The sequence below is a fragment of the Electrophorus electricus genome, chromosome 25, assembly GCF_041902795.1.
Source record: "Electrophorus electricus isolate QZ-2024a chromosome 25, ASM4190279v1, whole genome shotgun sequence".
Taxonomy (NCBI): Eukaryota; Metazoa; Chordata; class Actinopteri; order Gymnotiformes; family Gymnotidae; genus Electrophorus; species Electrophorus electricus.
This window is the reverse complement of record NC_137521.1, coordinates 9,315,749-9,341,820: the sequence shown is the minus strand read 5'-3', so window position 1 is coordinate 9,341,820 and position 26,072 is coordinate 9,315,749. Positions and strand designations below refer to the sequence as shown.

Here is a 26,072-nt window from a genome sequence, read left to right as displayed (position 1 = left end):
AGATTTGTGTCATATGTAGAGAATATGCGTATCATACAAATCACAAACGAAAATGACAATATAAAACTACTGTATATACGAACATCTAAAAGTAGTTTTAAAAACTCCATGTACCAGAATCTTTTTAGAAAAATTTAGTGCACATGCGCATATCACTCCAGTTGTCATACGCTGTTTAGGGTGGTGAGATGGGACTGACAAGCTGTCTCTCTGTTTGGGTAAATATCGAGAATAGTTTCATTTGTATGCATATATGAATTAAAATACAATTTCACTCTTACATTACCGTAGACTCTGTGTGGTTGATTTAGGCAATAGGTAGCATTGATACTACTTAGCTAGCTACTGTTTTCTTTGTTTATATAAAATTGATTTAGCTAGCTAAAGCTAGTTATCTTTGTTGCTAAAGTTGATTTAGCTAGCTAGCGTTTAACCTGTAGGCTAATCCTGAAAATAATAGTTAGATACAGTGGAAATCAGATAGATCAAAGACTGAGACGGCGTTACCGAGTTACTAGCAAAAATGTTACAGCTGGTTGCTAACAGTAACAATGTCCAGTAACATGGCCAGTAAAGCAAAGAATTGTAGCCAGTACCTCAGGCTTATACCAACATACAGCAATGTGCAGTAGTTTAGGAATCTTTAAAGGTTCCTGTCTGTTGCCAAATGCCATTTGTCTTTGATTCTGTAAGTAGCTTTTCTTTATGACACCCATTCATCATTTTTCATTTTAAAAACTGGAGATACTTTTCTTTTTATTCTCCAAGTCTGCGTGTATTTTTTCCCAGATATCTAAAAAAGGAGAAACGTTAATGATGTTCTAAGCTATATATAGACCCCAAACTTGCCTATCCTTATGTTGGCCTTGTTTGAATTTATGCGCTCCATATCATCTGTTTACAGCACACATCAAAAGAATGACACATAAGATAGGATTCACCGTTATCAGCTGGTCTGGCCATGAGGAAAATTATAGTGCCAAAGAGTTGATGGTCCATGCTCCCACTGTGAATGGTTGGAGGTCTGCCAGGTACATAACACTGTGGTCAGGTTACCACTGTCAATATGACAGCATCTGTTAATGAAACAATTTTATTCTGATTAAAATACACAAGATAGAAGAAGGATGCATTTAAAATGCAATCTGACCAAGCAGGTTCATTATTCACATTCATAGGGAAAAAAGCAAAAGGGAAAAAATGTAATTTAATTTAAAGTGGTAGCGCAATGGTACTCAACTTGTAAGGAAGGTTCAAGTCCCACGACCAGCAAATTGCCACTGTTGGGCCCCTGAGCAAGCCCCTTTACCCTCAGTTGCTCAAGTTGTATTCAGACCTAGTTGTAAGTCACTTTGGATAAAAGTGTCAGCTAAATACATGTATTTCAATTGTAAATGTAAATTAGTAGCTTAGCAAACATAATTTGATATGTTCAGTTCAGCTCAGTTTGGATTAATGTAGTTTCAAATAGCTGCTCAGCATGCTCAATTCTGTTTATTTATATAACTATAATAAGTTTTTACAGGAGATATTGGCACAAAGCAGCTTCATATTTTAGGCCTGAACCATGATCACATTTGTAAAACAAGTGCTCCAGGATGTTATGCGTTCTTTTGATTTCCTTGGCCATATGAATACACTGATGGTACTGACTTGTTGCAGGTTCTGCAGGTACCCTCAGGAGATCACATTGCAGATGGTGGAGAGATGCCGAATCAGAAAGCTACAGTTGTTGGCCCATCAGTACCTGATCTCAGCCAAGGTTGAGTTCCACATTGGGGACAGGCCACTAGATGCTGCCTCCTCCCAGCAGTTTGGTAGACTTGGGTCAGTGGTTGTCCCTGTACCATGTGCACACAGCACCCTTAGGCTAGAGCTAACCTATATGATTTAAAAATAATAATAATAAATAGCTTTAAATTATATTGATATACAAGTGCTACATACAAATAATCCTTAAATTAAAGCAGACATTCCTATAATATAGATCCAGAACTACAAACTGACACTTTCTTATATAACTTAAGAACTGAATATTCATAATATTCATAAGAATCGAATATTCACAATCTAGAGATCAATTTTAGCTTTTTGATATAGGTGTAAGATCATAAGATATGTAATCCAAGTTTAGTTGCTTATTAAGTCGGCACTGACATGCTTCAATAGCCCAGAAACACGCCTTCAACAAACATGCAGGTTTAAGCCTAATGCCTGCTATACTGAATTCATCCATTCACTTCTTGCTGTTCATATTGGCTTTGCTGTGTGTAAACCTCTGTATTATGCAGGTACGTATCACTTTCAAATAATGAGAAGACGGGATTCAGATCACGAGAACTAAAGTCAGTGCATGTAGATGCCACTGGGACATATCTGAAGCTTACCTTTCACCGAAATCATGTTAATCAATACAATCTCTATAACCAGGTAAAGTACACAGAAGTATGTGTCTGTTTTCTTGTGTGTGTTTTTTTAATGTCTTCCCATGTCATTGTTTTTTCCCCTATTCTAATTCTAGGTTGCATTGGTGGCTATAAATATATTAGGTGACCCAGTGAACTGCAGTGACGTCAGCCCAATCGTAAGTTAAACTCAATGTAGAGTTGTGGGTCATGCGATACATATCTCTGCCAGCAGATGGCAATATTAGCACTTTGCTCATGATTCTATTCTCTGAGAGTTCAGACTATATGATTGGATTCACATAGGGCTCAGTTACTTTTATTCAGTTCTATACAAAATTTCTATGACAGAGCAACCACATAATATTTCACTATAGACATAAAAAGTATAAATGTACATGTATACAGTATATCTACATGTATAATTACACAGCTAGTAGGAAAGTGAGTTGACTATTTAATCAAGATATTGACAACATATTCTTTGTCATTTGTGATTGATTAAAGGGGAAAAGACCAGGTCATCAGTACTGAGATTGCATGTGATGACTTAAAACCTAAGAATAATGCAAAGGATCACATAGTCTTGCCAAGTTCAGGTCAAAAAAAGTGTATTTGTACCTTATTAATACAAAGATCTGGAATTCAGATCTGGGTATAATATATTTCCAAGAACCCAAGAGTTCCACATGTAAAGAACTAAGTGAAGCTGTTAGTGATTGAGTTGGTGAGTGTTTGTGTTTTAAGCCCATTAAAAACATTTCTTATTGAAGGCACATGACGTTCCAAAGCTTTGGGCCATCAATACCAAAGGAAAACTCACAACCTGCTTTTATTATAGTTACTCAGTGGTACATTAAGCAGTTGCCCACTAGTTAATCCTGAATATTGATTTGGAACTCATCCAATCAAATTCACAAAAATGTGCAAAGATGCTAGGAAATTAATAGATTTTGTAAAATATTGAATCATTAATACCAGTGTGACAAGCTAAAGATGATAAAGAGTAACAAACAGGACCAGCTGGATTTGCAGGGCTCAGTCATCACATTTCCTGTACTGCATGTTCGAATGCCATATTGCACAAGCAGCATGCCATCCAGGGACTGTGTGTCTGAGCTATTCTGCTTGATTTATGTTTCTACTAACACTGTTTTAAAAAAATTAACACAGCCTTCTTTATTCTAGTAGCCAGATTTAATGAATGAATGAAAATATTTTGATTGGTGAATGAAAGATTTAGGATGATGATGTCTCGTTTATGAGCTGCTCATTGTGTAACTTATTTACAATCAAAATGAGACTGCCTTATTATGTTGTAACATACAAAATAGTAATGAATAAAAATTGAAACCATGGCTTTGTAAATTATTCTGTAGTTTTGTCATTTCTGTTTAGTCATTAAGGAATATTGTTTTTAAAAAGTGAGAAATTTGTGTACAGATACTTTGTTGAAATGTTCTGATTCAGTTTGGAAAAACAGTAAAGGTATTTGACATGTCAGAGTGAGGATTTTATGATAATGTTTTAATGGGTGGTGGCACTGTTCTAACAACGCCTACTAGATGTCCTGTATGTTTTTACCAAAACAGTTCACCAAACATTGCAGAAAGCATATTTTCTTGACACAACAATGCATTCTATCACAGAAATGCACAAAAGTAATTTTGCAATGAACAGTAACAGTAGTTTAAGCTCCAGAAATAGGATGGAAATTGGGTTTTTAATATAAGCAGGTTAGTATTGCCCAGTTTAAAAATTCTTATTGTACAATTAACGAGACTGATAGAAAATGTAATGCAACCACTCTGTCTATGATTACAAAGCAAATTTGTGTCCAAACTTTGTATTAAGTCACTTGAGATCCCAATAGCCTATCTTGGTATCTATCCCAGTATCACCACACACACACACACACACACACACACACACACACACACACACACACACACACACACACACACACACACACACACACATTTAATTATATATTAAAGCATGTAATGATATGAGGCGACAATATATATTTTCCTGTGGTTTTCAAAATATAAATTTTGTTGCATCTTCAAGGACGGGGTAGGCGTTCTTATCCACAACAAACAATATTCTGCTCCAAACAATCAGGACCACACCTGAGTTCACTTGTTTCAATTGATCAGTTTTTGGTAGGGTTTATTTCTGCTTGGATTGAAAACCTGCATCCACACCAGCCTTTGGCAGATAAAATTGACTGGTCCTGTCCTAGTATTTAAACAACACTGCATCCATTTCAGAACTCCTAATTCAGCTATAGATTTGTGTTCCCTGGTGGTCATATATATAAAATCATTTTTATTTTATTAACAATATATAAATACCCCACATTATGCCCCACTTTTATGTTCCAGCCAAGCAGAGAGCAGCTGATCGACCAGTATCTCAGTAGGACACAGCACAGCTCAGCATTGGATGTAAATGGCTCATACATGAGGTGAGGGCTCCTTCACTTTATTTCAGTTTCTCTGATCATTTTTTGGTAGATCATTGTTTTGTCCGAGCACCTTTTTGATTGAAGGCTCCTGTGAATCTGCATCTTTCACTTTAGAAGTCACACAATTGTGTTTGGATTGTGGAGAACATTGGATATTTTGTTTCACAATGCACTTTTTGGTGTTTTCTGTATCTACAGGTATAAGTGTGAGTCTATATCCCCACTGGATGACTTGGCATTTGACATGTATCAGGACCCAGAGGTTGCCCACATAATTCGCATGCTAGATGATAAGAAACAAGAAATGGTCCGATTAGAGAAATATGACCTGGCCAAAGAGCTCAAGCAGGCTATTGCAGACCTGCAGAAGGTACTAAACAAATCCACCCTGAAACAGCGCCTGTTTTTATATACTTTTTGCACATGGCCTAAACCTGGCCTTTTTGATATTGAGCTATACACATGCTGATCTGCTCAACAGAACAGAACAGATTTGTTTGAACTGACATTTCTATCATGAGTTTAACTGTTTAACTTAACTCATCCATTACTGTAGTATTTTGAAATCTGCCAGGTTGTTTGGTATTGCTAAGGTCAGAAGCGCATTTTTGTTTCTTAATATACCAGTTGATTCAAATTTCTTTGGATTGAGGGAAAACATAAAAATACTCAAGATGCCCAGTCTTGTTAGATCTTTTGTGCATGAGCCCTTCATGTACCATGCCAAGAAAGGCGTGTATTATAAACAGATGTCAAAGGTGTCACTTGTCAATGACATCAAGGCGTGTGTTATAAACAGATGTCAAGAGGAAAATGCTTTTCTAATAGTAGGGTGACAAGGTAAATGAAGGGCACTGCTCAGATGTGTTCATTTATTTAAGGCTTTTGTAAAAAGGAGCACTTGGTAAAAGTGCTTGTAGCATACCTCACATGTACTGCACTAAAAGAGAGCAAGCAGAGAAGTGCTTTTTAAAACCAACCCTTACACTACATGCCTCCTAATTGTAGGTGGGGGAGCGTCTGGCCAGGTATGATGTGGAGAAGCACAGTGCCATAGAGAGAGAGGACTATGACACAGCCAAGCAGAAAAAAGAGCAGATGGAGTCTTATAGACTCAGGGTCTACCAGCAGCTGGAGCTACATGACCTGCTCGACATGGGGCAGGTATGACGAACTACAGGATGCTCTCCATCCATTTCTCTGTCTGTGCATTTATTTATTGTGTGTTTATGTAAGGACAGAGAAAAAGCCTGAGGGAACACTGACCATTACTTCCAATCTCACAGATTTTACATACTTTTTTGCACTATGATGTATGTTAGTTATGTCACATGGATTTGTAAAACCTAAAGCATAAGACAAGAAAATCATATTCTAGAGCACCCAATTAAGCAACAGTAACAGAGGGATTGATTTTAAAAGAACTAGTTTGTATTCTTTAAATGCAGTTGAATTCAAGTTGTAGAAACAAAACTATACCTATCATTGTGTGCATATATGTATTTCTGAACACATTACAATTTCTAATGCCCTTTTCTATGGTGTTCTTGATCTATAAATTAATATATATGAACTTTTAAACTAGTTTTGGAATCAACAACAGCATTAAAAGGACATTACAAATGTCCTGTGTTGGTTACGGTGGCACACGATTATGTTTAGTGTAGTTGACCGTAGCTTCAATTCTGAATTTACCGGCATTGTTGCAGTTCCAGAGAAAGTCACAAGATGGTACTGACTGTGGTGTCCCTTCTCCTAATCTATGGCCCCTCAAACATACCACATGTCTTTCTGAAACACCAAATAAGAGCAAACATGGACGACTTTTGATGGAGCAGGAGCCGATTACACCTAAAGCAACGAGCCCCCAGTATATCCATGAAGCCACTGCCTGCTTATTATCTCACATCCCAAAGACAGAGGTGAGCTGGAGATTCAACTAAATGTTTTATATTTATAGAGTTAAAAAAACCCCTGTGTCAGAACAGGAACAGTACTTATGATTTGAAGAAAGAAGGAATTGTTAGTATCCATACAGTTCTGATATATGTAATCTAAAATGTTATCAGATATGTTAATGGATAACTATATTTTATCATTTTAACTTTTTAAAGGGCTTTTGTTTTATAGATACACTTAAAGCTAAAAACCTTTTTTTGTACAAATGAGTACACACATACACACACACACACACACACACACACACACACACACACACACACACAGAGTAATATATTTCATCGCAAGGTATTGAAGTGTGTCTTAGAACATCCATTGGTCTTAACATGCTTTTAAGGGATTGGGAAGTCACAGGATTTCTTAAAGTCTTAAATTTAATTAAAATAATTTGACTGTGGTCGGTCAGGTCAGCTCCCTGCCATACGATGAGAGGCCTCTGCCTGCACTGGGGAAGAGATCAGGAGAGCAGTCACAACCTTGGCCCGAACAAACGCCTGCTCATTTGGACCCCAGCACTCCACACAATCCCGGGGTCACTGGTGAACCAGAGCCTCTCTCAGAGAAAGCCCAGAGAGAGGCCAGTCTGCCCATAGAGGTCTACGGGGACCGTCTGGTGAGGATTTGCACTGTCTCATTAATTTTCACATGTTTTGAAACATCAGCAATTGAAGCAAAATAAAAAGGAAAACAAAAAATAAAAAGAGAGATTGTTCCTTGAATTACCTCATAAACTTAACCAAAAGAAGGTATACATTTCAAGACATTTCATCTTTCAGGAGGGCAGCATAAACGATGTGAAACCTACAAAATAGTACTAATGTTTCTTGTACATGCTGGTATGCAGAAATCCAATGCATTAAAGTGCAGTGTAGATTTTCTATAGAAAACGAATAAGATAATTAAGCATGGTTGAACTTAAAAAAAAATACTTTGAATATGCAGTTGCTTATTTGAGCACATCAATTTGTATGTTTCTGTATTTCCTGATAACCTGGGCTTGACTCAAAGCAGGAAGGATTCAGATGTCATCTAGACCTGAAGTGGGGCTTTGTTTTAGATGAATTCTGCATTTTAGTTTCTGGCTACCCTAACGCGTTTGTTTTCATATTTTTTTGCTGTTCTGTCCCCTCAGGTGTCTGGGGCATATTCAAAAACCTGGTCCTATAGAGAGGATGCACTACTCGAAGTGTACAAGAAACTGGCAGAGATTCCATCGGGAACCTCTAAAGCAGACCTGAGGAACCTGATGAGAGGAGCAGTCTTCCTCTGTAAGAAAGCTGTCACAGATAAAGTCTCATCTGTAAGTCAAGTATCTTTGGCTAAATCTTCATCTTTTCTCTCGCTGTCTCTCAGTCCCTTGCTTTTTGAATATGGGTGTGTGACTCTGGTCATCAGATTCCTTTGTTCTTATTTTTTGTTTTGTTTTGGGTTTTTTTTTCCATCTTTGCCTTTCATCAAAACCAGCATGACCTCATCATCACTACTGCTGATTGTGTTTTATTGTATGCTGAGTGACACATGTAGAGGTGACTTGGCATCAGGTTATGAGTCATTGTTTTTGCTTTCAGACAGTGGTATTGACACAGGGAATTGTTTGTTTGCCTCTGTCACAGAAGTGGCAACATGACACTGCACCAGTAACACTGTCAGGCACAACATGGGCTCAGTTTGTCAGAGCCATGGAGATGAGGGGGCAGCAGGTCCCGTTTCAGGTTGGAGGTGTTGCTTTGCTACTGGATGTCTGCAAGCCCTTCCTTCATCTACAGACACTGTGACCAGGTTTTGACTTATTGAAAACTAAATTTAACAGTCAATCAATTTTGGCTGATTTTCAACCAGATTCGTCTTGTTTTGTTGGGTACTTGTTTACCTGATTAAATAAAGGCAAAGTAAGACACTGTTGAGCCTGTCTATGGAATTCTATAAGGAGGTTTTTAGCCTTTTGTTCAATAAGGTTAATCGTGAGAACAACCTTGGCTGGAGGTAATGTCAAACCAAGCAAGGCAGTGTTAACACAGCGCTCCAGTGGATATCAGTAGAAAAGCAAGCTGCCTTGCGAGATCATGCAGTGAGGTGGTAAGTTGGTTGTGTGCAAAATGGGAAACCACACAAGAAGACAGGAGGCAGGCCAATATAGGTGTCATAGATATTCTAATAGTAGACATTAGACATCATGAGTGCTTGCTAACTCTGCATTTTCTACAAGAAAAACATACACATTCTTACAAAAAACAGATTAATTTATAGCCTTCTAGTTTGCAGAGGATACATTATAATTGGTTATGGTGAGGGAGCTCTGAGGATCAATGACCAGACATCTATATGCTCAAGATAGAAAGTGGTAACTGAATATGAGGAAAGCAGGCAATTCAAATACAAGTCAGTCTTTTTTGAAGAGGGAATCTGGTAATTACAGAGATGTGATGGTGAGATTTTCTTATTACGAGTCGTACCCACTGTACTGAGTTCTTCTGTAAAAGTATGGAGATTCATTCGGACACCTAGTTCATAAATTAAAAAGCATTCTGTTGTATAGTTTTGGGTTACAATGCTTGCAAGAATCCATCTGTCTCTCAAAGTGCAGAGGTGAATAATTCATAACTTACTTACGTAAGGTTAGCAATAACATGCATGTATGAACGTAAATATGTTTTGTTTTACAGAGGTTTTTTTGCATGAGGTCTAAATCATAATTTTGCGATATGCTTAGTTACATGAACATTTTAAGAACTTTGATACATGACCTTTACATTTTAAGACATAAGGATTCTAATTTTTTCTCCTATAGAGTTCAGCAAGTAAAAGACATTCCAGATTATATTATAATGTCACAATAAAGAAGTTGGTCATTTATTGGAATGGGATTATTAGTTAGTATTTATAGAATATGACTTGTTCAGCTCTCTCTCTCAGATTTCAGCCATGATTTAGGTGTTTGTGGTGGCTTTTTCTAGCTGTCACGTGCCTGATTACTCTCCACTGGGGGAACTCCGGTATGTGATCTCCTAGAGCTCCATCTCTTTTCAGTGATTCATTCATAAACTCCTAGGAGAAAAGCAGCAGTGCAAATCTGAACAATGCATGCCCAGTGTTGGACACATTCCCAAAGCCTTCTCCCTAAAGTCATTTAGTTAAGCAAACACAGCAGAGACTTTTAACAGTCACCCGCTGTAGCTGCTGCTAATGGCATCCCTGCTTTGGGGCATGCCTCTGTAAGGTAAATGTCTCCTTCGGTTTCAGATTGCTGTGCAGCAATGCGAACTATGCTGTGCAGATTGCTGTGCAGCAATGCGAACTATGCACATCGGACTAATATAACCTATATAATATGACCTTTTTATATCCTAGTGGCTTATATTATATATGTCAACCAAGGCATGACAGCCCAAAGGTTTTCCTGAAATTTGATTTTGTAGCAGCAGTGGTTAGTAAAGACAACATTGCTGGTTTGAATGTGTTGAGACATCTAACTCTTTTATTGATGTATTTAAATTCCATGTTAACACAAAATGTAAATAATACATGATTTGACCAGAACTCATAATCATAAAGTATAAGTGTAGTCTGGCTTAATGTATATTTCTTTGGACGTTTATTATGAGCAGTGAAACATAATTTCCTGGTAGGGCTTTAAATTACAAATGATCCTGAAGTTTTCTGAACATTTCTAAAGGGGTTTATAGATTTCCATTTAAATTAAGAATATTAGATGCTATTCATCCTTGACAGCTTGTTACTAGATTTGTAAGAATCAAGGTTTGGGTGATTTTAGTTTGATTTACTTTCAATTTAATGAAGTTTTATAGTGAATTCACTCAAACATTGTCTGTGACTGTGGAGATCCTTAAAAATCATGTAAGTATTAGTATATTATTATGTAAATAAGTAAAATGTATTTATATAGCACTTTTCCCAGAAGTTACAAAGTGCTTTACAAGGACAAATCACAAAATGTAAAAACGTAGCCGAATACAATGCACATCAAATACAAACCTGGTGCAATGCTTATTTAAAAATATAAATCGAATTTGTTAAGAAGATGGTAGAGTTTGTTCAGCAGTGTCAGAGTTGCATCTTCCATCACTCTTGGTAGACCAAGCAGGTGCAGTTTAGCTGCTCATGCATTCATATCAAGCAAAGGCAGGAAACGGCACTGATTTGAATGTCTTACTATCGTTCAGAGTACATGTGCTGACAGCACACACTGCCCATGCCTTCTGCAGGTGTTTCAGGCATCACTGAAGCTGCTGAGGATGATTCTGCGAGAGTTTGTGTCCTCCCACCAGCTGGGCAGATCTGAGATCACTTACTGTGTGGAGCAGACATGGCCAGACCTTCTCTCCCGGACCAGCGAGTCCACCCTGAGGCTCCGGATGCTGGCCATCTCATTCATACAGGTAGCTTAGACACGCAAAATCTTGAAACAGTAGCGTTGATGGAAGCTTTTCAGTGTTTTGACCCAATTGTCAACAACCCAACTGAAATTGAAAATAACATCATTTTCAGTATTGGACTGGTCACCAAAACTATTATTGATGCAAACTGACTAATTTCCAGAGATTATCAAGATGTTTAGATTTAGTTCTGTAAAGGCAAAAAGGAAAGTGTTCAGTATACATAAAAAACACCATAGCAACATATGGGGTCTTTATTCTTACAGATACTGAATTATCATATTTCAAGCTATGTGCACAATGAAATGTAAATTTATTGCCAGTATTCATATGATAAACACATATCAGGGGTTCACTAAAAAATGATATAATTCATGACTGAAGATATAAATGATACAAAATTCACAATCCAAGAATTATTTCAGAAACTAACAACTAATTGAAGTTCTATTAATCTATAAAATCGCTTCTTGGAGTAAACAGTTCATCAGACTTTTAATAGAAGAAAAAGGCACAAATTTAAAATGTATCTTTCATGTGACGGCTATATGCCTGTTGTCTTGCTAATTGCAACCCATGTTTACAAGTCCTGAGCAGTGAGAAATTGATATTTTTTCATTTTTTCCCTGGGCAAGCGAAATCATCATCAACAAATCCACTAGCTATATTTAGTGATTATAATTATTACTGGGGCACCACATAGGTTTTTAATAGAAGAACAGGGACAATGTTTCATAGACAGCAAGGTCTTTATTGCATTCTTAATGAAAACTACATTGTGTGTACTTCAAACACTTAGATAACTAACTACTGCACAAATGCACTCATGCATGCATATTTCAAGAAGGGGTTTGGCAGGGATGGGGTGTAAAATTCATATGTAGTTTTCTCATCTGTTTTGTCATTTCAAGAGCTTTCCTCACATTACCCTTTTAAAATTTATCTAACATGCCATATTTTTTAATTGATGAGTAATATTTAGGTGCCGCAGTGACTACAACTTCTGTGTCGGTTTAGCTGTATATGAACCAGTGCGTCTAAGTCTGACATAGAGAGGTACTTCGAACTGTGACCTAATCCATTTCCTTTGCCAAAAGCTGACTGCATTGTGTGGTCATACCTCAAGTCTGTATGAGTGAATTTTGTCAAGCCCTTTTTCATCATTCTCAGGCTTCTCCCTCTCTCTCTCTCTCTCTCTCTCTCTCTCTCTCTCTCTCTCTCTCTCTCTCTCTCTCTCTCTCTCTCTCTCTCTCTCTCTCTCTCTCTCTCTCTCTCTCTCTCTCTCTCTTTCTCGCTCTCTCTCGTCCTTGTCTTCTTGCTTTCTTGCTCGCTTTGCTCTCCTTTTGACCATGTTGGCGGCCAGAGACTGTCAGGCAGTAGTCCCTGTCTCAGACGCTGCCTCACTGTTCAAGCAGCTGTTAGATCACAACAGCCTGGCTCACTGCAGCACCCCACTAATTAAACCAGCCAAAGCAAATCCAGCACATGAATGGAACTTTTGTCAGTTTCTGCATTCTGACTGTGTCCTCTCCCATAATGATCACTAATATTGCCTAATTTTGCACAGGCTGCTCTTCAGCTCTTCAACGGTTTTACTGACTAAGTGAGCCTTTATTAAACATTTAGTTTCTGTTTCAAAAAATCATGACTTTTGCTGACAGTAATGACACTGGTATAGGTTACACTGAAAATGAATTTTATGACTGTCTGATGTCTTTAAAAAGGCTTTGGTTTCATGTTTCTGTCTGAGAAGGATAGTTTTGCATGTGAATGTGTGTATGCTGGAGATTAAGTGTATACTTATGTACAAAGGTTTTGTATTTGCGTGTCTTTCTCTCTGCAGGAGATGGCTCTGTATAAGGAGGTTCGGGCTTTGCAGATTGTTCCTGCCGAGTTGGTGAAGCCCATGAAGAGGAGCATGCCTGCACGGCTGGCCTTCAGCCGCCTGGATATTCTGGAGAAGCTTCTGGAGAAGCTCGGCACCGGTGACTCAGGCTTCACTGTCGACAACGTCATGCGGGTACAGACCTCACTCACTGATCCCACTCATTATAGGGATGATTTCACCTGGACTACATCCCAGACCTACTCCATCTCTTTTAACACACCTCCTCCTGGACTCCTTTAGTTCTTTGGTAATCCTGAAATGTTAAATCCTAGTGAAGATTTAATATAATCTGGAGCAGGTTTGTGTCTTTCCTTTCTCTGAATACAGAAAAAAGAAGCTCATCACAGATAGGACGTCTGCATCTATTTACTGAATACAGACCTTACACACCCTTTGAAGAGATAATCTCGCCTTGTGCTTTAATAACTACATTTTACTCTAGCATTCTCCCAACTATGTTGACATCTGTGTTTCAATGCCTTTAAAGGGCAATTAAATCAAATGTAATACAGCTGAGTCTGTGGTTTAGAAATGAGCTATTCAAGAATACTTCTTCCATCATATAATTTGTACAAATGCTTCACAAACAGAATCCGCAAACAGCCATTTTGTGTTTGTAATAATGTCTGTGTACTACTGTTTGATTATCTGTCCTGACCTCCAAAATTTTAAATACTGTTATCAAATCTGTCAAGACTCGTAAGTAGAAAACATACTCTGTTCAGCCACAACATTAAAACCATTGATAGGTGAAGTGAATAACATAGATTAACTAATTTCAGTAGCACTTCACAAAGGCTGGGATATATTAGGAAGCAAATGAACAGTCAGTTCTTGAAGTTGGTGTGTTGGCATCAGGAAAAATGGGCAAATGGAACAATATTGACAAGGGCCGAATTGTGACGGATGGATGACTGGCTCGGAACATCTCCAGAATGGCAGGTGTTGTGGGGTGTTCCCAGTATGCAATGGTTAGTACTATGGAGCAATGGAAGAAGGGGGCTGGTCTGATAAATAACATTTTCTTTTACATCATGTAGAAGGCCAGGTGTACATGCATCACTAACCTGGGGAAGATATGGCACCAGGATGCACTATGGGAAGAAGGCAAGCCGCCTGAGGCAGTGTGATGCTCTGGGCAATGTTCTGCTAGGACACCTTGGGTCCCTGGCATTCATGTGGATGTTACTTTAATACATACCAATTAACTAAACATTGCAGACCAAGTATACCTATTCATGGCAACAGTATTCAGAGGCAGTGTCCTCTTTCAACAGGATAATGCACTCTGCCACACTGCAAAAATTGTTCAGCATTGGTTTGAGGAACATGGCAAAGAGTTCAGTGTGTTGATCCTTCTGCAACTACAGTTGACAAAACAAAAGTGGTGTGTATGCTGAAGGCTAGTGATTATCCTGACATACCTCTCCTAGTTCTTACGGAAACTGCATACATAACTTTTGGCTAAGATTTATAGGTGGAGTTGTCTGACCTCACAAAATAATTGTCAGATATTTATTGAAGGGTGGCCTTGAAAAAGTCCTTTCACTTAGTTGTGTCTCACTTGTAGATGCCAAAGTTAGCAGGCCAAGGTAGTGTGTAGATAGAGAGTGGTATTTTGCTAATCATGCCTTAGTTCCTTCTTCAGAATGCTGAGAAGGGCCCCTCTAGTGAGAATCATTCATTTCAGTGGTCAGATTTATTGTCAATTTGGTAATACACATACATTACAGAAACGTCACTGCTGCCCTGTGCACAGTAAGACAGAGTCCTTCAACAGTTTCTATTGTAGAGCTTTGCTGTGTGTAAACCGTCCAAGCATCGACAAAGTCTATTTCCCTATTTCTTTCACTCTGTATTTCTTCCTGCTGTCACTTGATTGCACTGTATCTCTCCCCTTGTACCCCATTTTTATCTGCCTGTAGTTGATGTTTGTACTCCATTTGTGCTGCTATGTGCATGATTGCTGTCAAGTACTTGTGCAGCCCCAAGAATGTTTGGGGAGTAAACACCAACAATGTTCGTTGGGTAAACACTGCCAAAACAATAGCCTTTGAATATTCACATGTAGGTGTAATCAGGATCTGATGTTAGTGCCAGTATAGTTTACAGTTTTGATGATTAGCTGATGTACTGGTCCTAAGGCTGAACCTTTGCCCTGTAGAAAAGGTTTATGTAATGGCAGTCATGGGTTTGAGTTTCAAAACTTTTGTACTCCCAAGTTTCACTGTCTTTCACAGAAAAACCATAGGGGGAAATGTGTTGAGTAGCGTAAGGGTCACTGTTGGAGATGCAGGTACTCACTATTCATCATTTTTCACACATCTTTTTCTTTTTAGTAAACAGAATGGTAGTACTTATAAGTAGTTTTAAGGTTCTGTCTATATATTTGTGTGTCTATCTGTATCTTTCTATTTGGTGTCTATTTGTTCCCTGCTGAGCAGAGAGTCTGTATAAGGGCTGTATAAGATTTAGCAAATGGGCCTATGTTGGTAATTATCTGCCCTCTGCCACCCGTTTCCTGGGAGATGTGCTGCTGTGTTGAGCTGAGATGCGATTGAGTTTCCTGTAATTAAAATGAGGGGAAGAGAGACAGACTGCTCATGAATAGCATCAGTGTATGGAGAGATAGAGAGGGAAGGGAGGAGAAGGAGAGAAGCAAAGAGAACAGCTTACTTGAAGAAAGCACACAGGGAAAGATTGTACTGTTGATGCTAAAGCATGCTATTCTGTGCTGAGCATTCCTAATTAATTATTCATTATTTCAAGCATGGATAACATAGTGAATAATGTTTAATCAAATGAGTTGAGTAAATGTTTGATCAGACCTTACATAAGTTATTGCACTGGTGTCCGAAAGCAAAATAAAGACTGATTTATATAATCATAAAGTCATGATTTATATTTATGTAGTTATAAAGTCATGATTTATATTTGCTTTGAAATATTTGAAAATTTAATTACAAAAAAGCAAGCAGATGTAAATGAATTTTATTCTGGACAGTCATAAATGTAAAAGCATTGCAAGTCTGATTTGTAAGTTTATGTGTGTGTTTAGTTTCTGGCAGGTGCATTAGAGCACAGCGCGGGGTCGGTGCGTGAGCTGGCTGTATGCATCGTGCAGGCCATGTACCGCCTCCATGGCTACGTGGTACGAAATTACTTGCCATCTGAAGATGCCAGCACACGTAAGAACGTCCTCTACAAAAACCTCTTCGACTCTTTTGCCGAGATAGACGGAAAGGTTCTAGACTCGCAGGTAAAAAAAATCTCCTGGCAGAAAACCTGTCCACCCTGACCATTACAAATGATTTGGAACTTTCTTAGTGGTGGCTCAGGCCTGACGATAATTAGTAATTAGTTGTGAAGAATGCTTAACTGGAGTCAGTATTTGCCATGGCCGAGCGTAGGGCCTCCATCCTGCCAGTGCAGTATAACCAGTCCAAACATGTACGTACCATCTCTCCCTCTCCTTCTCTCAGCCTTTTTCTTCTTTCTTTTTTTCTTTTCATCTTTCTCAGGCATCGAAGGAAGGAAGGACACATCTGGGGGAGGGAGAGAGAGAGAAAGAGGAGATCAAGAGCCTTCAGGAACAACTGGCTGTCCTGAAGGAGATCAGTGTAGGTTCACATGTTACAAATGACCTCATCTTCCACTTACAAAGAATAGACCATCATATTCTCTCTGTTTCCATACAGAAATATGAGGATAGCACTGGCACATTTTCACCTACTGTGTATTATCTGTCAATGAATTAGAGACTGTATAAGCAACGAATGTATTAAGATATAAAACATTATATATTAATGATATATTAAGCATGTATTTTGGTATCATCATTTATGAAGGAGAAGGGAAACGACAAAAATAAATCACCAGAGAGAAAAGCTGAGAAGCCAACTAATCCGGGTATGTGTACGTGTGTGTGTATGTTTGTGTGTTAAGCACGTGTATGCTCACATGACTTCAATGTTTTTTAAAATTGATAGACATCTGCCTTTCTTTAGGTGTTAAAAAGGGGACATATTCCATTTCTGCTGATACAAAAGAGAGTCAGTCAGCTGTGTCAAACTACATGGACAAGTAAGCACCTGTTACCTTGAGTGTCAGCTGAGTCGCCAGTGCTCCTCAGTGGCACTGCATCTCATACGTTTATGCTCACTCAAAGAAGGAAAGCATTAGGCATCCTAGGATCCACCCTGGGGGGTTCTGCAAATATAGTTGCCAACGTTATAACACCTCTGGTATATTTCTGAGTGAATTAGCAAATTTTGCTTATGCATATGTTTGACTTTGTACTGATCGTGTGTGGGTGATGATAACATCCTGGGCATGTGTATGTATTCTAATGGTGGTGTGTACTGCAGTCTCTGTATATTCTGTGGGAAAAGAGCCAAGTCCTTTACAGAGGAGGGCTTGGACCTGCACTACTGGAAATATTGTCCAATGCTGTACCGATGCCTAAGGTGCAAACAGGTATGTCACACATGTATGTGCGTGTGTGCACACATACACACACATATACACACACACATACACAAACACACACGCACGCACACACACACGCACACACAGGCACACACACACTAGGGTCATGGTGGAAAGCATATACTGAATATACATTTTTGTGTGTAGTGATTTGACGAATTAGTCTTGTAGATAATTGCAAATCACACTATGCAGTAATGTATCAAACTGTTGTTCTAAAAATAGTCTGACCTATAAAATAAATCAGTCAAGCAAACAAAGAAATAAGCAGATCACACTGAATGTTTTAGGTGCACTGAGCTTTTGTGTATGATCAGTAATGCAACCAAGTGTACCCCAAACTGTACCAAACAACAAGAGCACATGCAGGTCTGCATGCTTAGTCACATGGCGTTGCAGAATGGCACAGTTTAAGCGTTTCCCCCTACTTCACCTACTTCCCCCCCAATCACCATGGCTGATTGAACTCTTCAGCTACTTTAGTAGCCTTCATGACTTGAATAACGTCTGTTGTGGCAATACAAACTTGGAGCAGGACCCAGACTGCCATCCACACACACTGACACAGCACAACTTGTGTTGAAAAGCCAACCAGCCAGACTGACTAGTTGTTTCTAGGTCTTGGATTTCATAATTTCTTAAGGTGAGCTCTGACCACATACTTCACTACTGGTCTACACAGTCTGGAGGCGTACCACATTGTTCTTGTCCATACATTGTCAGTCTTAACAATGCACTGTAGAAAGGTCAGCCATCACTGTGTTTGCTTTAACAGCATTCCAGGACAGCATCTCTGTTGACCTTTCAAAGATATTTCACATGCTTCCCTCTCACCGCCCGGAGCTCGTTTTCTCTCTTGTGACCCTACATTCATGATTTATTTTTTTATGTTTCTAAAGTCAGGAAAAGAAGCCTTCAGTTTGGCAGCTTTTTGCTTTCTCCTCACACAGACACGATGTATGGTGTGAGCATCTATTGTTCTAATGTTGTTCTTATGGTTTTATGTTCAGATCCTCTTTGTACCATTGTAATTGTATTGTTTATAATCTTCAGTTTATGATTTACATCTGTTTGCGAGTTGGGGAAAAAAGCACACACTCTCCAGTCATCTCCATCCAAGAGAGTATTTATGTGTGTTTGTATGTATTAGGTGGTAGAGATTGCAAGTCTGACAAAGCACCTGATCTCAGAGTGTGAACACAGAGCAAATTTTACCCAGTGTCCTCGCTGTTCGGAGGCCATCATCAGAGACGAGCTGACTGCGCACATTCAAAGCACTGGCTGCAACCGTGAGTGCCTGCTGTGGTATCACATCTCAGTGCTCACACAGACCACTCAGCAAACATGGCCCCAACTAGCTTAACTAGACTTCAGGCAGAATTGGACCACTGCAGGTAGGGTACGGTGTGTTGTCTGCACCCAGCCGCTGAGCTATGGTTTGTATGTAGTTTCAGGTTTTTTGGCTTGGCAACAGAGAACTTAGTAAAAATGGGTGAAAAAGCATTAAACTGGTCAAAACAAGTTTTTTTTTTTCGTCCTGCAAGTAACATTCATCAGACATATATGGAAGTTCTCATTTGATCTCATTTGATCACTTTGATCTCATTTGTTCATTTTGAAGTAGATTTCAGTTTGGAGCAATACAGCACATATCTGCAGATGTATGTATTTGTGTGATGGAAAATTCTGTTTTAGTTATAAATTATATGAACACAGGGAAACCTCACTGATACCAATAACTGTGGGTGGAGTACTTGTGTTGTAATCAAGAGAAACATTTAAACATAAAAATGTTCAACTCTTGAAGGCCAAAAAGTGTGAGTTTGTTTTTGTTGTTTTCTTTTCTCTGTTTTAGCTCTTCCTGCTTCTGTGTCCAATAGGATCTGTAACCATTGTCCTTTATGCCATGAGAACTTCCCTCCAGGAGAGGAGGTGAGGCATATATACACACACACGCACACACACACCACACAGCTGTGACCCTTGTGAATTGTGTAACCAAGAAAGCTTTTCAGAAATAAGGGGAAAAGTAACACCACTCTGAGGTCAACACTTAAAACTAGATCACCCAGAAACATTATGCAATCAGTATTCATTGCAAAAGAGAAAATTTAATTAATATTTTAAGTCACTGACAATCCAAGTGCTTTATGGCACAGTCTGTTCCACTTTCTCTGCTGCATTGTATATGAGGTCTCTAATTATGGGCCCTGTGGTCGCAGGTTACAGTTAATGTCTCTGTCTAGGACCAAACAGGTTGACATATATTACACATAGAAACTGAAATGAAATATGCATAATACAAGAAAAAAACTTATCAGAGTAAACTTCAGAAAGATAAACTGTTAAGGTCCCACAGTTTAATTGTCTTAACCTGTCATCCTGACACACAAGATGTAGATATGCATGTCCTAAACCCTGCTTAACAGTGCTATGCAGTTTATGAGAGAGCTTTTCGTGTCTTAAGTGAGATGACCCTAAAGCCTACCCAGCAGCTCTAACCACCAGAGGCTGAGAAGTCTTTAACACTTGGCCTTAAAGCAGGAGTAGGCAATTGTTTTGCTGAAGTTGCACACTCCTGCAGGATTTCCTATAAACATATTTCTAACTCATTTACATTACATTTACTATTATGGAATTAGCAAATGCTCTTAGCGACTTACAAAAGTACTTTAGTTGTCTACTCAGAGTATTCTTATTTAAATAGGTTCGAGTCCAGAAATGTCCAAGTGTCAATGCTAAAATCTAGAATGAGAGATACGACACAATACAATACTATATTGTACTAATATAGTAGTATATTGAACTATTTTACTTTACTAAGTGCCTGATTTGGTTTAATTAAAGTGTTAATTAATGGAAATGTTAATGTTGGTGTCACACCCTGGCTGATATACATCCAACATTCACATGGCACACATCACCCACATATCAATCACAGTACCCAGACACTCACCTGATCACAGTCACCCAATTATTGAGTCATCACTCTGACCTATTCCTCATTCATAAACCCCACAGGTGCCTGAGTTCAGTGCATCAAATGTAATGTCCCTAGCCTATTAGAGACTGTGTGAGCTGAACTCTCTGCTCTGTTTATGAAGCCTTTTTTCCATTGTGGATATTATTCTTAAAATAAATATTTTGTGTTTTTGCTCTCGCATCTTGCGTCTCCTGCTTCCCAGACGTCGTAGTTGGGTATAATTATTCCTAGCGCTCTCAGTATTTTGAGAGCTGAGAGACACCATTATCATACGCAATAGGCTTCAGGCTAGAACTTCTCATCTATACAGGTTTTTTCCTAAACTTGCTGTACGTACCTTTTTTTCTTGTAGTTGTAATTCTTTCTTAAGATGGGGACTGTGTGATACTGGAAATCCCATTCTCTGGTGTCAACTAATACAGTATGTTTGAATTGTCATTCAGTTACTGTGGCAATGTCATCGCTCTAAAATTAAAGTTTGCTGACAAAGAAGTTTAGCAGTAGCTGATATTTATCATTGGTGTAAGCTGCAGGAGGTTAACGTTGCCATTCTTTAATGCATGGATGGTGCCAGTGGTGTTGAGTATGACTTGTGGAGCAGCAGAACTAATGATAATGAGCATGCATTAACGGTGCCAGTGAGGTGTGCCTTAGTCACTGAGGAAGCCACTATGGATTTTATTTAATTTTTTGTTGTGACCTATGTACTGACAGCTCTTGTTCATCTGGCTGTGTGATTAAAGTGGGTTAGCAGGGTCTTTGTGTAATCCTTAATGTCTTGGCACTTTTAATCACCATGTGTGCTTGTATAGTTATCATAGTTACTAGGTGTAAGACCACTCGAAATATGCATTTCCCTTATAAGGTGTTTTTGGGCTACCAAGTATGCCACAGTTCTCATTAACATGTGCTCTAGTACCAATAGAGCTGGTACAGTTGGTCATTTACAGCAATTTGTGAACTTGGGAATGTTTGCTGAATGTGATGTGGCACTGTCACATGATGACTTTGTTATAAAATTACGGCAGATAGGAATATGAAAATGTCGTTGCATGAGGCCCAATGTGTTCTTATTAATTCACAGAGAGCCACAGGCTCTGTGGACATCAGTTAAGAAAATCTATTTGTGTGTGTGCGCGCGCGTGCACATGCTAGGAGTGTGTCCATGCTTGTGCACAGGTGTGTGTTTGTGTCTCAGAAATAACACTAAGGATTAGTTTCCATGTATCTTAATATGATAAGAAGTCTGAGTTTACATATAAGACTTCAGTGTCCGTGTGTGACTCAAGCAACACACGCACACAAACATGCATTCCTCTGGATTAAGGTAACAGTGAGAGGCTTGTGTGTGTGTAGGCCTGGAAATCTCACCTCATGGACAGCAGAGTGGGCTGTAAGCAGAACACGCGCAGGGCAGTAGCACTGCATCGAGCTCAGACACATGCACAAGGTGAGTCATTCATCTCACTCCCAACCCCCACTGGTTTAATATAACTGCCCCACACAAACCCCCAAACGCCAACTGGCCAGGCAGAGACCTGCCTGGAGAACATGTTCTACTGCAACTCAGGAAAGCATTTGCTTTTAAATTCAGCTGTGTAGCACTTTCTGCAATAGTGTCACAAAGTAGCCCGGGCACAACTGAGCAAGCTAAATCCTAAGTAAAGCTGGCTGAGATGCAGAACTTTGGATCTGACAGAGGTCCTAACTGAACAAGGAGAAGTTATACAGTTATAAAAGGAAGTAATTGTGGGTTGTCCGTATAATAATTTACCGAAAGCTTCAGATAACTTACTTTTGCTTACCCTGACTCTAGATCTCTGAAGCAGAATCTTTGGCTCACAATCTGGCACACTAGTTATAGGTGGAAAACAGAGAAATTTAGGGTATTGTTATTTGAGATACAAATGCAATGTCATATTATTGATTTAATCAAAAACTACTTTGCAAATCCCCGACTGTTAATATAACATTGCTTTCTTGATATTAAACAAGTTGTAACAGGAAATCAGATCGACTCTACACTTAAAACATTACTTAGTAGTGAAAATAACATTTCCGACATCTCAATGTACTCTTTTTCGCCCCTCTTTCATTTATTTACATCCACACTTTTGGATAAGAGAAGGCAATTGGTATAGCCACCACAAAGCCAGCAGCGGCAGCAGCAGCAGCCGCAGTGTCTGTGTGTAAAGGCAGAGGGGTTGGGAGGAGAAGGGACCGTGCCCCTGCACCTGCCCTGCGGCCTAGCAGGACCAGCCGCGTCATTCCGGGCAGCGCCCCAAACCACAGACCCATCCAAACGTAAGGCTTAATATACTCACGGAGCCTGCATGGTCACATAGTCACGGCTGGAACTACACTTTTATTTTTCTCCTAGCAATAAAGCACATCAGTCATACAGGTCAGTCTACTAAACCCAGTGGGCAATGGTGGTAAGGTTCACTCTTTCTTTTGCAGGGTGACATACTGACTCTGGGAAGAGCCTTTAACCTCTCAGAGGCACTTATGTGAAAAAAGATTTTTCATAACTGGATTAAATGCAAATATACAACTGGGCAAATTAACCTAGCAAAGTATTAGTATGTTAAGAAAATCAGTTTAACTTATAAATAATCTATACCAGTAACCAGTGATTGGCCATATTACGTACTATATGAAAAGTGTAGTATATGTCAGTGTCAAGGCAAAGACCCCTGGATTACAGCAGAAGGCCATGCAGTGCTGTTCTTTAGCATCTCTACAATGTTATATATGTTTAGGTTTTTTAAACACGTTGTTTAGATGATTGGGTTTAAAATTCTATTGTTGTACTTGGTATTTATAGTTGTTAGTTTGGTGTATTTGGTGTGTGGGTGCGTCTGATGATGTGTACATTAAGCACTTTCCAATTTCGGGCTTTTTAAAATCTTTAAACCTTTTAAACCATGTAAGTAGTCTGATGGTGAAAAATGGGCAAGTATACTAAAAACACCCTGATACCCTGTTGTGGCTAAAAATTACCTTAAAGCTGGCATGATAATCATCCACTGATGTTACTAAGGTAATGTCTACAGCATACCACAGAGTGTTCTTTTAAGCAGACACATAATCATAAGACACCTTTGAAACATGATTCTGAAAATGAAAGTGAAAAATAAATAATAATAATGATAATAATGTGACATTATTTTATATTTAATACATATTATTGGGATTTGGTAATTTAATGTTAATGTTACGTACTTTATATCAAATTACAGGAGAGTGAGTTTTCTACTGAAATTTGAGAACTTGAAAACTTAAGACTCATAATTTGTTTTCAGTACAATGACTTAACTTCATGTTTTCCACTTGGCACTTTACTTGGGACTCAAATGTGAAGGCTTCATATCTTTGATATCTTCTTTAAAGCACTTTATAGACCTTCTTTAAAAAGTGCTATATAAATTATTATTATTATTATTATTATTATTGTTGTTGTTGTTGTTGTTGTTATTGTTATTACTTCTACTACTGCTGCTGCTTCTACTACTAGGTCACATCTCTGCTGATGAGATTTATAGATTCCTTTTTTTCCTGCATAAAAATGATCAAATAAATAAAACAGCCACATGAATGAGTACTGACCAAATAAATACACAGTGACCAATAAATGAGGCTTGTTTAAAGAAGGCTGCTTTTTGCTGGATGGGGAATACACTACATTTCTGAATGGAGACCACATTTACTGTCTAAACAATTTTGGCACAGTTGCCAAATCCACTCAGAGAACAACAAATAGGGTTAGTATCATCCCCGTCACTGGCTACTCAATGAGTACTTGATTTTACAGAATTCATAGAGTTTGTAAAATGCACAGCGTGCATACTCATACATAAAAAGCAGCTGAATGCTATAGATACTTATTAAAAAACAGCAGTTGTGTTTTAAAATGATCTGTTAAAATGTTTAAAATGATCTGAGTTTGCAGAGCTGTTATTTTTCATATATAGAGAGATTCCAGAGAGTAACTGCGGTGTACTCTTGTAAAATACATAGAGGCAGTCAAGTTTCAGTGAAGTTGACAAGAATTTCAGAGAAACAGGACATTTTGGATAGAGGTTCATGAGCAGCATTGCCAGCACTTGCTAAATCTCTGTCCAAAATGGTTTCTATGGAAACCCTAAGTAGTAGAATTTTTTTCCTCCTTGTTATTTGTACCTAGTAGTGCCTATTAACTATGGAAACAAAGGAATGTTTCCTAACAGGAACTACATTGCTCCAAAAAATGCTTGTTTTACAAGAACTGCAGGGTTATTTTCATTTATATAAATCCAGTGACCTTATATGAGATTGTGGACTCTCACAAGATTAAACTATTGTATTACCTATGACTTACCAGGCCTAAGAGTGAGTTCATTCGTGATTACATATTTTTGATAGATGGAATACCTGAAATATTTTGTGCCCTACAGCATTTCAAGGAGAAACTGTGGGTAAAGTCACTTGTTGCTCATGAATCATGTAGTGATGTATTAATTGATAAAAATGAAAATCATTGTATTTAAATGTAGTTTTAATACTTATAAAACTTTGATGTGTAGTAGGAAATTTATTCAAGTATTTCTGTGTGCTAAAAATAGTATTTGTATGTTTTAAACTGAGGATAGTGTTCATTTGACAGCAAATTACCATAAAACATCATGTCATATAGCAAGCAAATGTGTACATTTGACAACGCTTGCACCATTTACACTTACACACGTAAGTGTAGAGCAGGGTTACAGTTGCCTTAACAAGCAAAAATACTGGCTTTTGTGCAGGTTCAAACTTTACTCAAGGTAGTAAAATTGTGATTTAATGAGGGCAACAATTTTACACAGTCAGTACTAAACAAGAAAAACGAGTGTTATTTACATACATCATGTTGAGACAGATCTAATAACAAACGATTCACTCTGTATTTATATAACCTTTACATTTTTATCTTTTCTCTAGTTGTTTTTTTCCTCCACTTGTCCCAATTTATAATCTAATCACCTTAAGCTGTTCACTATGAATATATCAATGAATATATCTGAATGTCATGGTGGAAGGAAGGTGAAAGTGCATGTAAGAATCCCAATGGTCCTGTTTTGTGTGTGAACAGATGTTAAAGTAAATGAAATGAGTGAATAAAAGCACTAGAGCATACTATTTGTGTGCTGTCACTTTCCTTCTTTACCCGCTGACTGTAATAGGACTGACTGGCAGGCCCCAATCCAGCCCTTTTCCCCAAATCCCTCTTTAACCACCATAGATTCATTATTTTTTTCCTGATGGTAGCAGATGTACAGATGTAATACATAAAATTAACACCTTTAAAATTAAACTAGATTTGTCATTGCAATTCTAGTCATTGCAGTATACCATAGATTCCCCCCCAAGGCTGATTAAACTTAATGTTAATTTTCAAGAGTTTGAATATGCCATTTTGTATAACTTTCATTTGCACAAGTTGCAATTTTGGCCAGTTTAGAGCATT

General features: G+C 38.3%; 1 protein-coding gene across 6 annotated transcripts; it reads left to right on the top strand.

Moving 5' to 3' along the window:
- Positions 1–134: 134 nt before the first annotated feature.
- On the top strand, positions 135–25,741 carry cep104 (centrosomal protein 104). Of its 6 annotated transcripts, none has more exons than XR_014119845.1 (23): positions 135–218; positions 905–1,031; positions 1,663–1,827; positions 2,292–2,430; positions 2,522–2,584; positions 4,793–4,875; positions 5,074–5,245; positions 5,884–6,039; positions 6,585–6,797; positions 7,241–7,447; positions 7,967–8,134; positions 11,058–11,231; positions 13,072–13,248; positions 16,175–16,375; positions 16,638–16,736; positions 16,965–17,025; positions 17,124–17,199; positions 17,484–17,592; positions 18,755–18,893; positions 19,460–19,536; positions 21,944–22,037; positions 22,716–22,891; positions 23,048–25,741. XR_014119845.1 is itself a non-coding variant. In XM_035521922.2 (23 exons), exons 2-23 carry the CDS (start codon positions 919–921, stop codon positions 23,058–23,060), a joined length of 2,781 nt encoding a protein of 926 aa, XP_035377815.2. In that variant the 5' UTR covers positions 135–218; positions 905–918; the 3' UTR covers positions 23,061–25,741. The 6 variants fall into 6 exon arrangements, 5 of the variants coding, with proteins under 5 accessions (XP_035377815.2, XP_026863473.3, XP_081563479.1 ...); XM_035521922.2 differs by having other exon boundaries at positions 6,684–6,797; positions 22,711–22,891; XM_027007672.3 differs by having other exon boundaries at positions 22,711–22,891.
- Positions 25,742–26,072: the final 331 nt, after the last annotated feature.

Bases quoted from the DNA above. Each gene is read 5' to 3' on its own strand.
- cep104 (XM_027007672.3), top strand. From the start codon at position 919: ATGACACATAAGATAGGATTCACCGTTATCAGCTGGTCTGGCCATGAG. The intron at 2,585-4,792 runs GTAAGTTAAACT...TTTATGTTCCAG, and splicing joins GCAGTGACGTCAGCCCAATC to CCAAGCAGAGAGCAGCTGAT. The intron at 6,798-7,240 runs GTGAGCTGGAGA...GTGGTCGGTCAG, and splicing joins CTCACATCCCAAAGACAGAG to GTCAGCTCCCTGCCATACGA.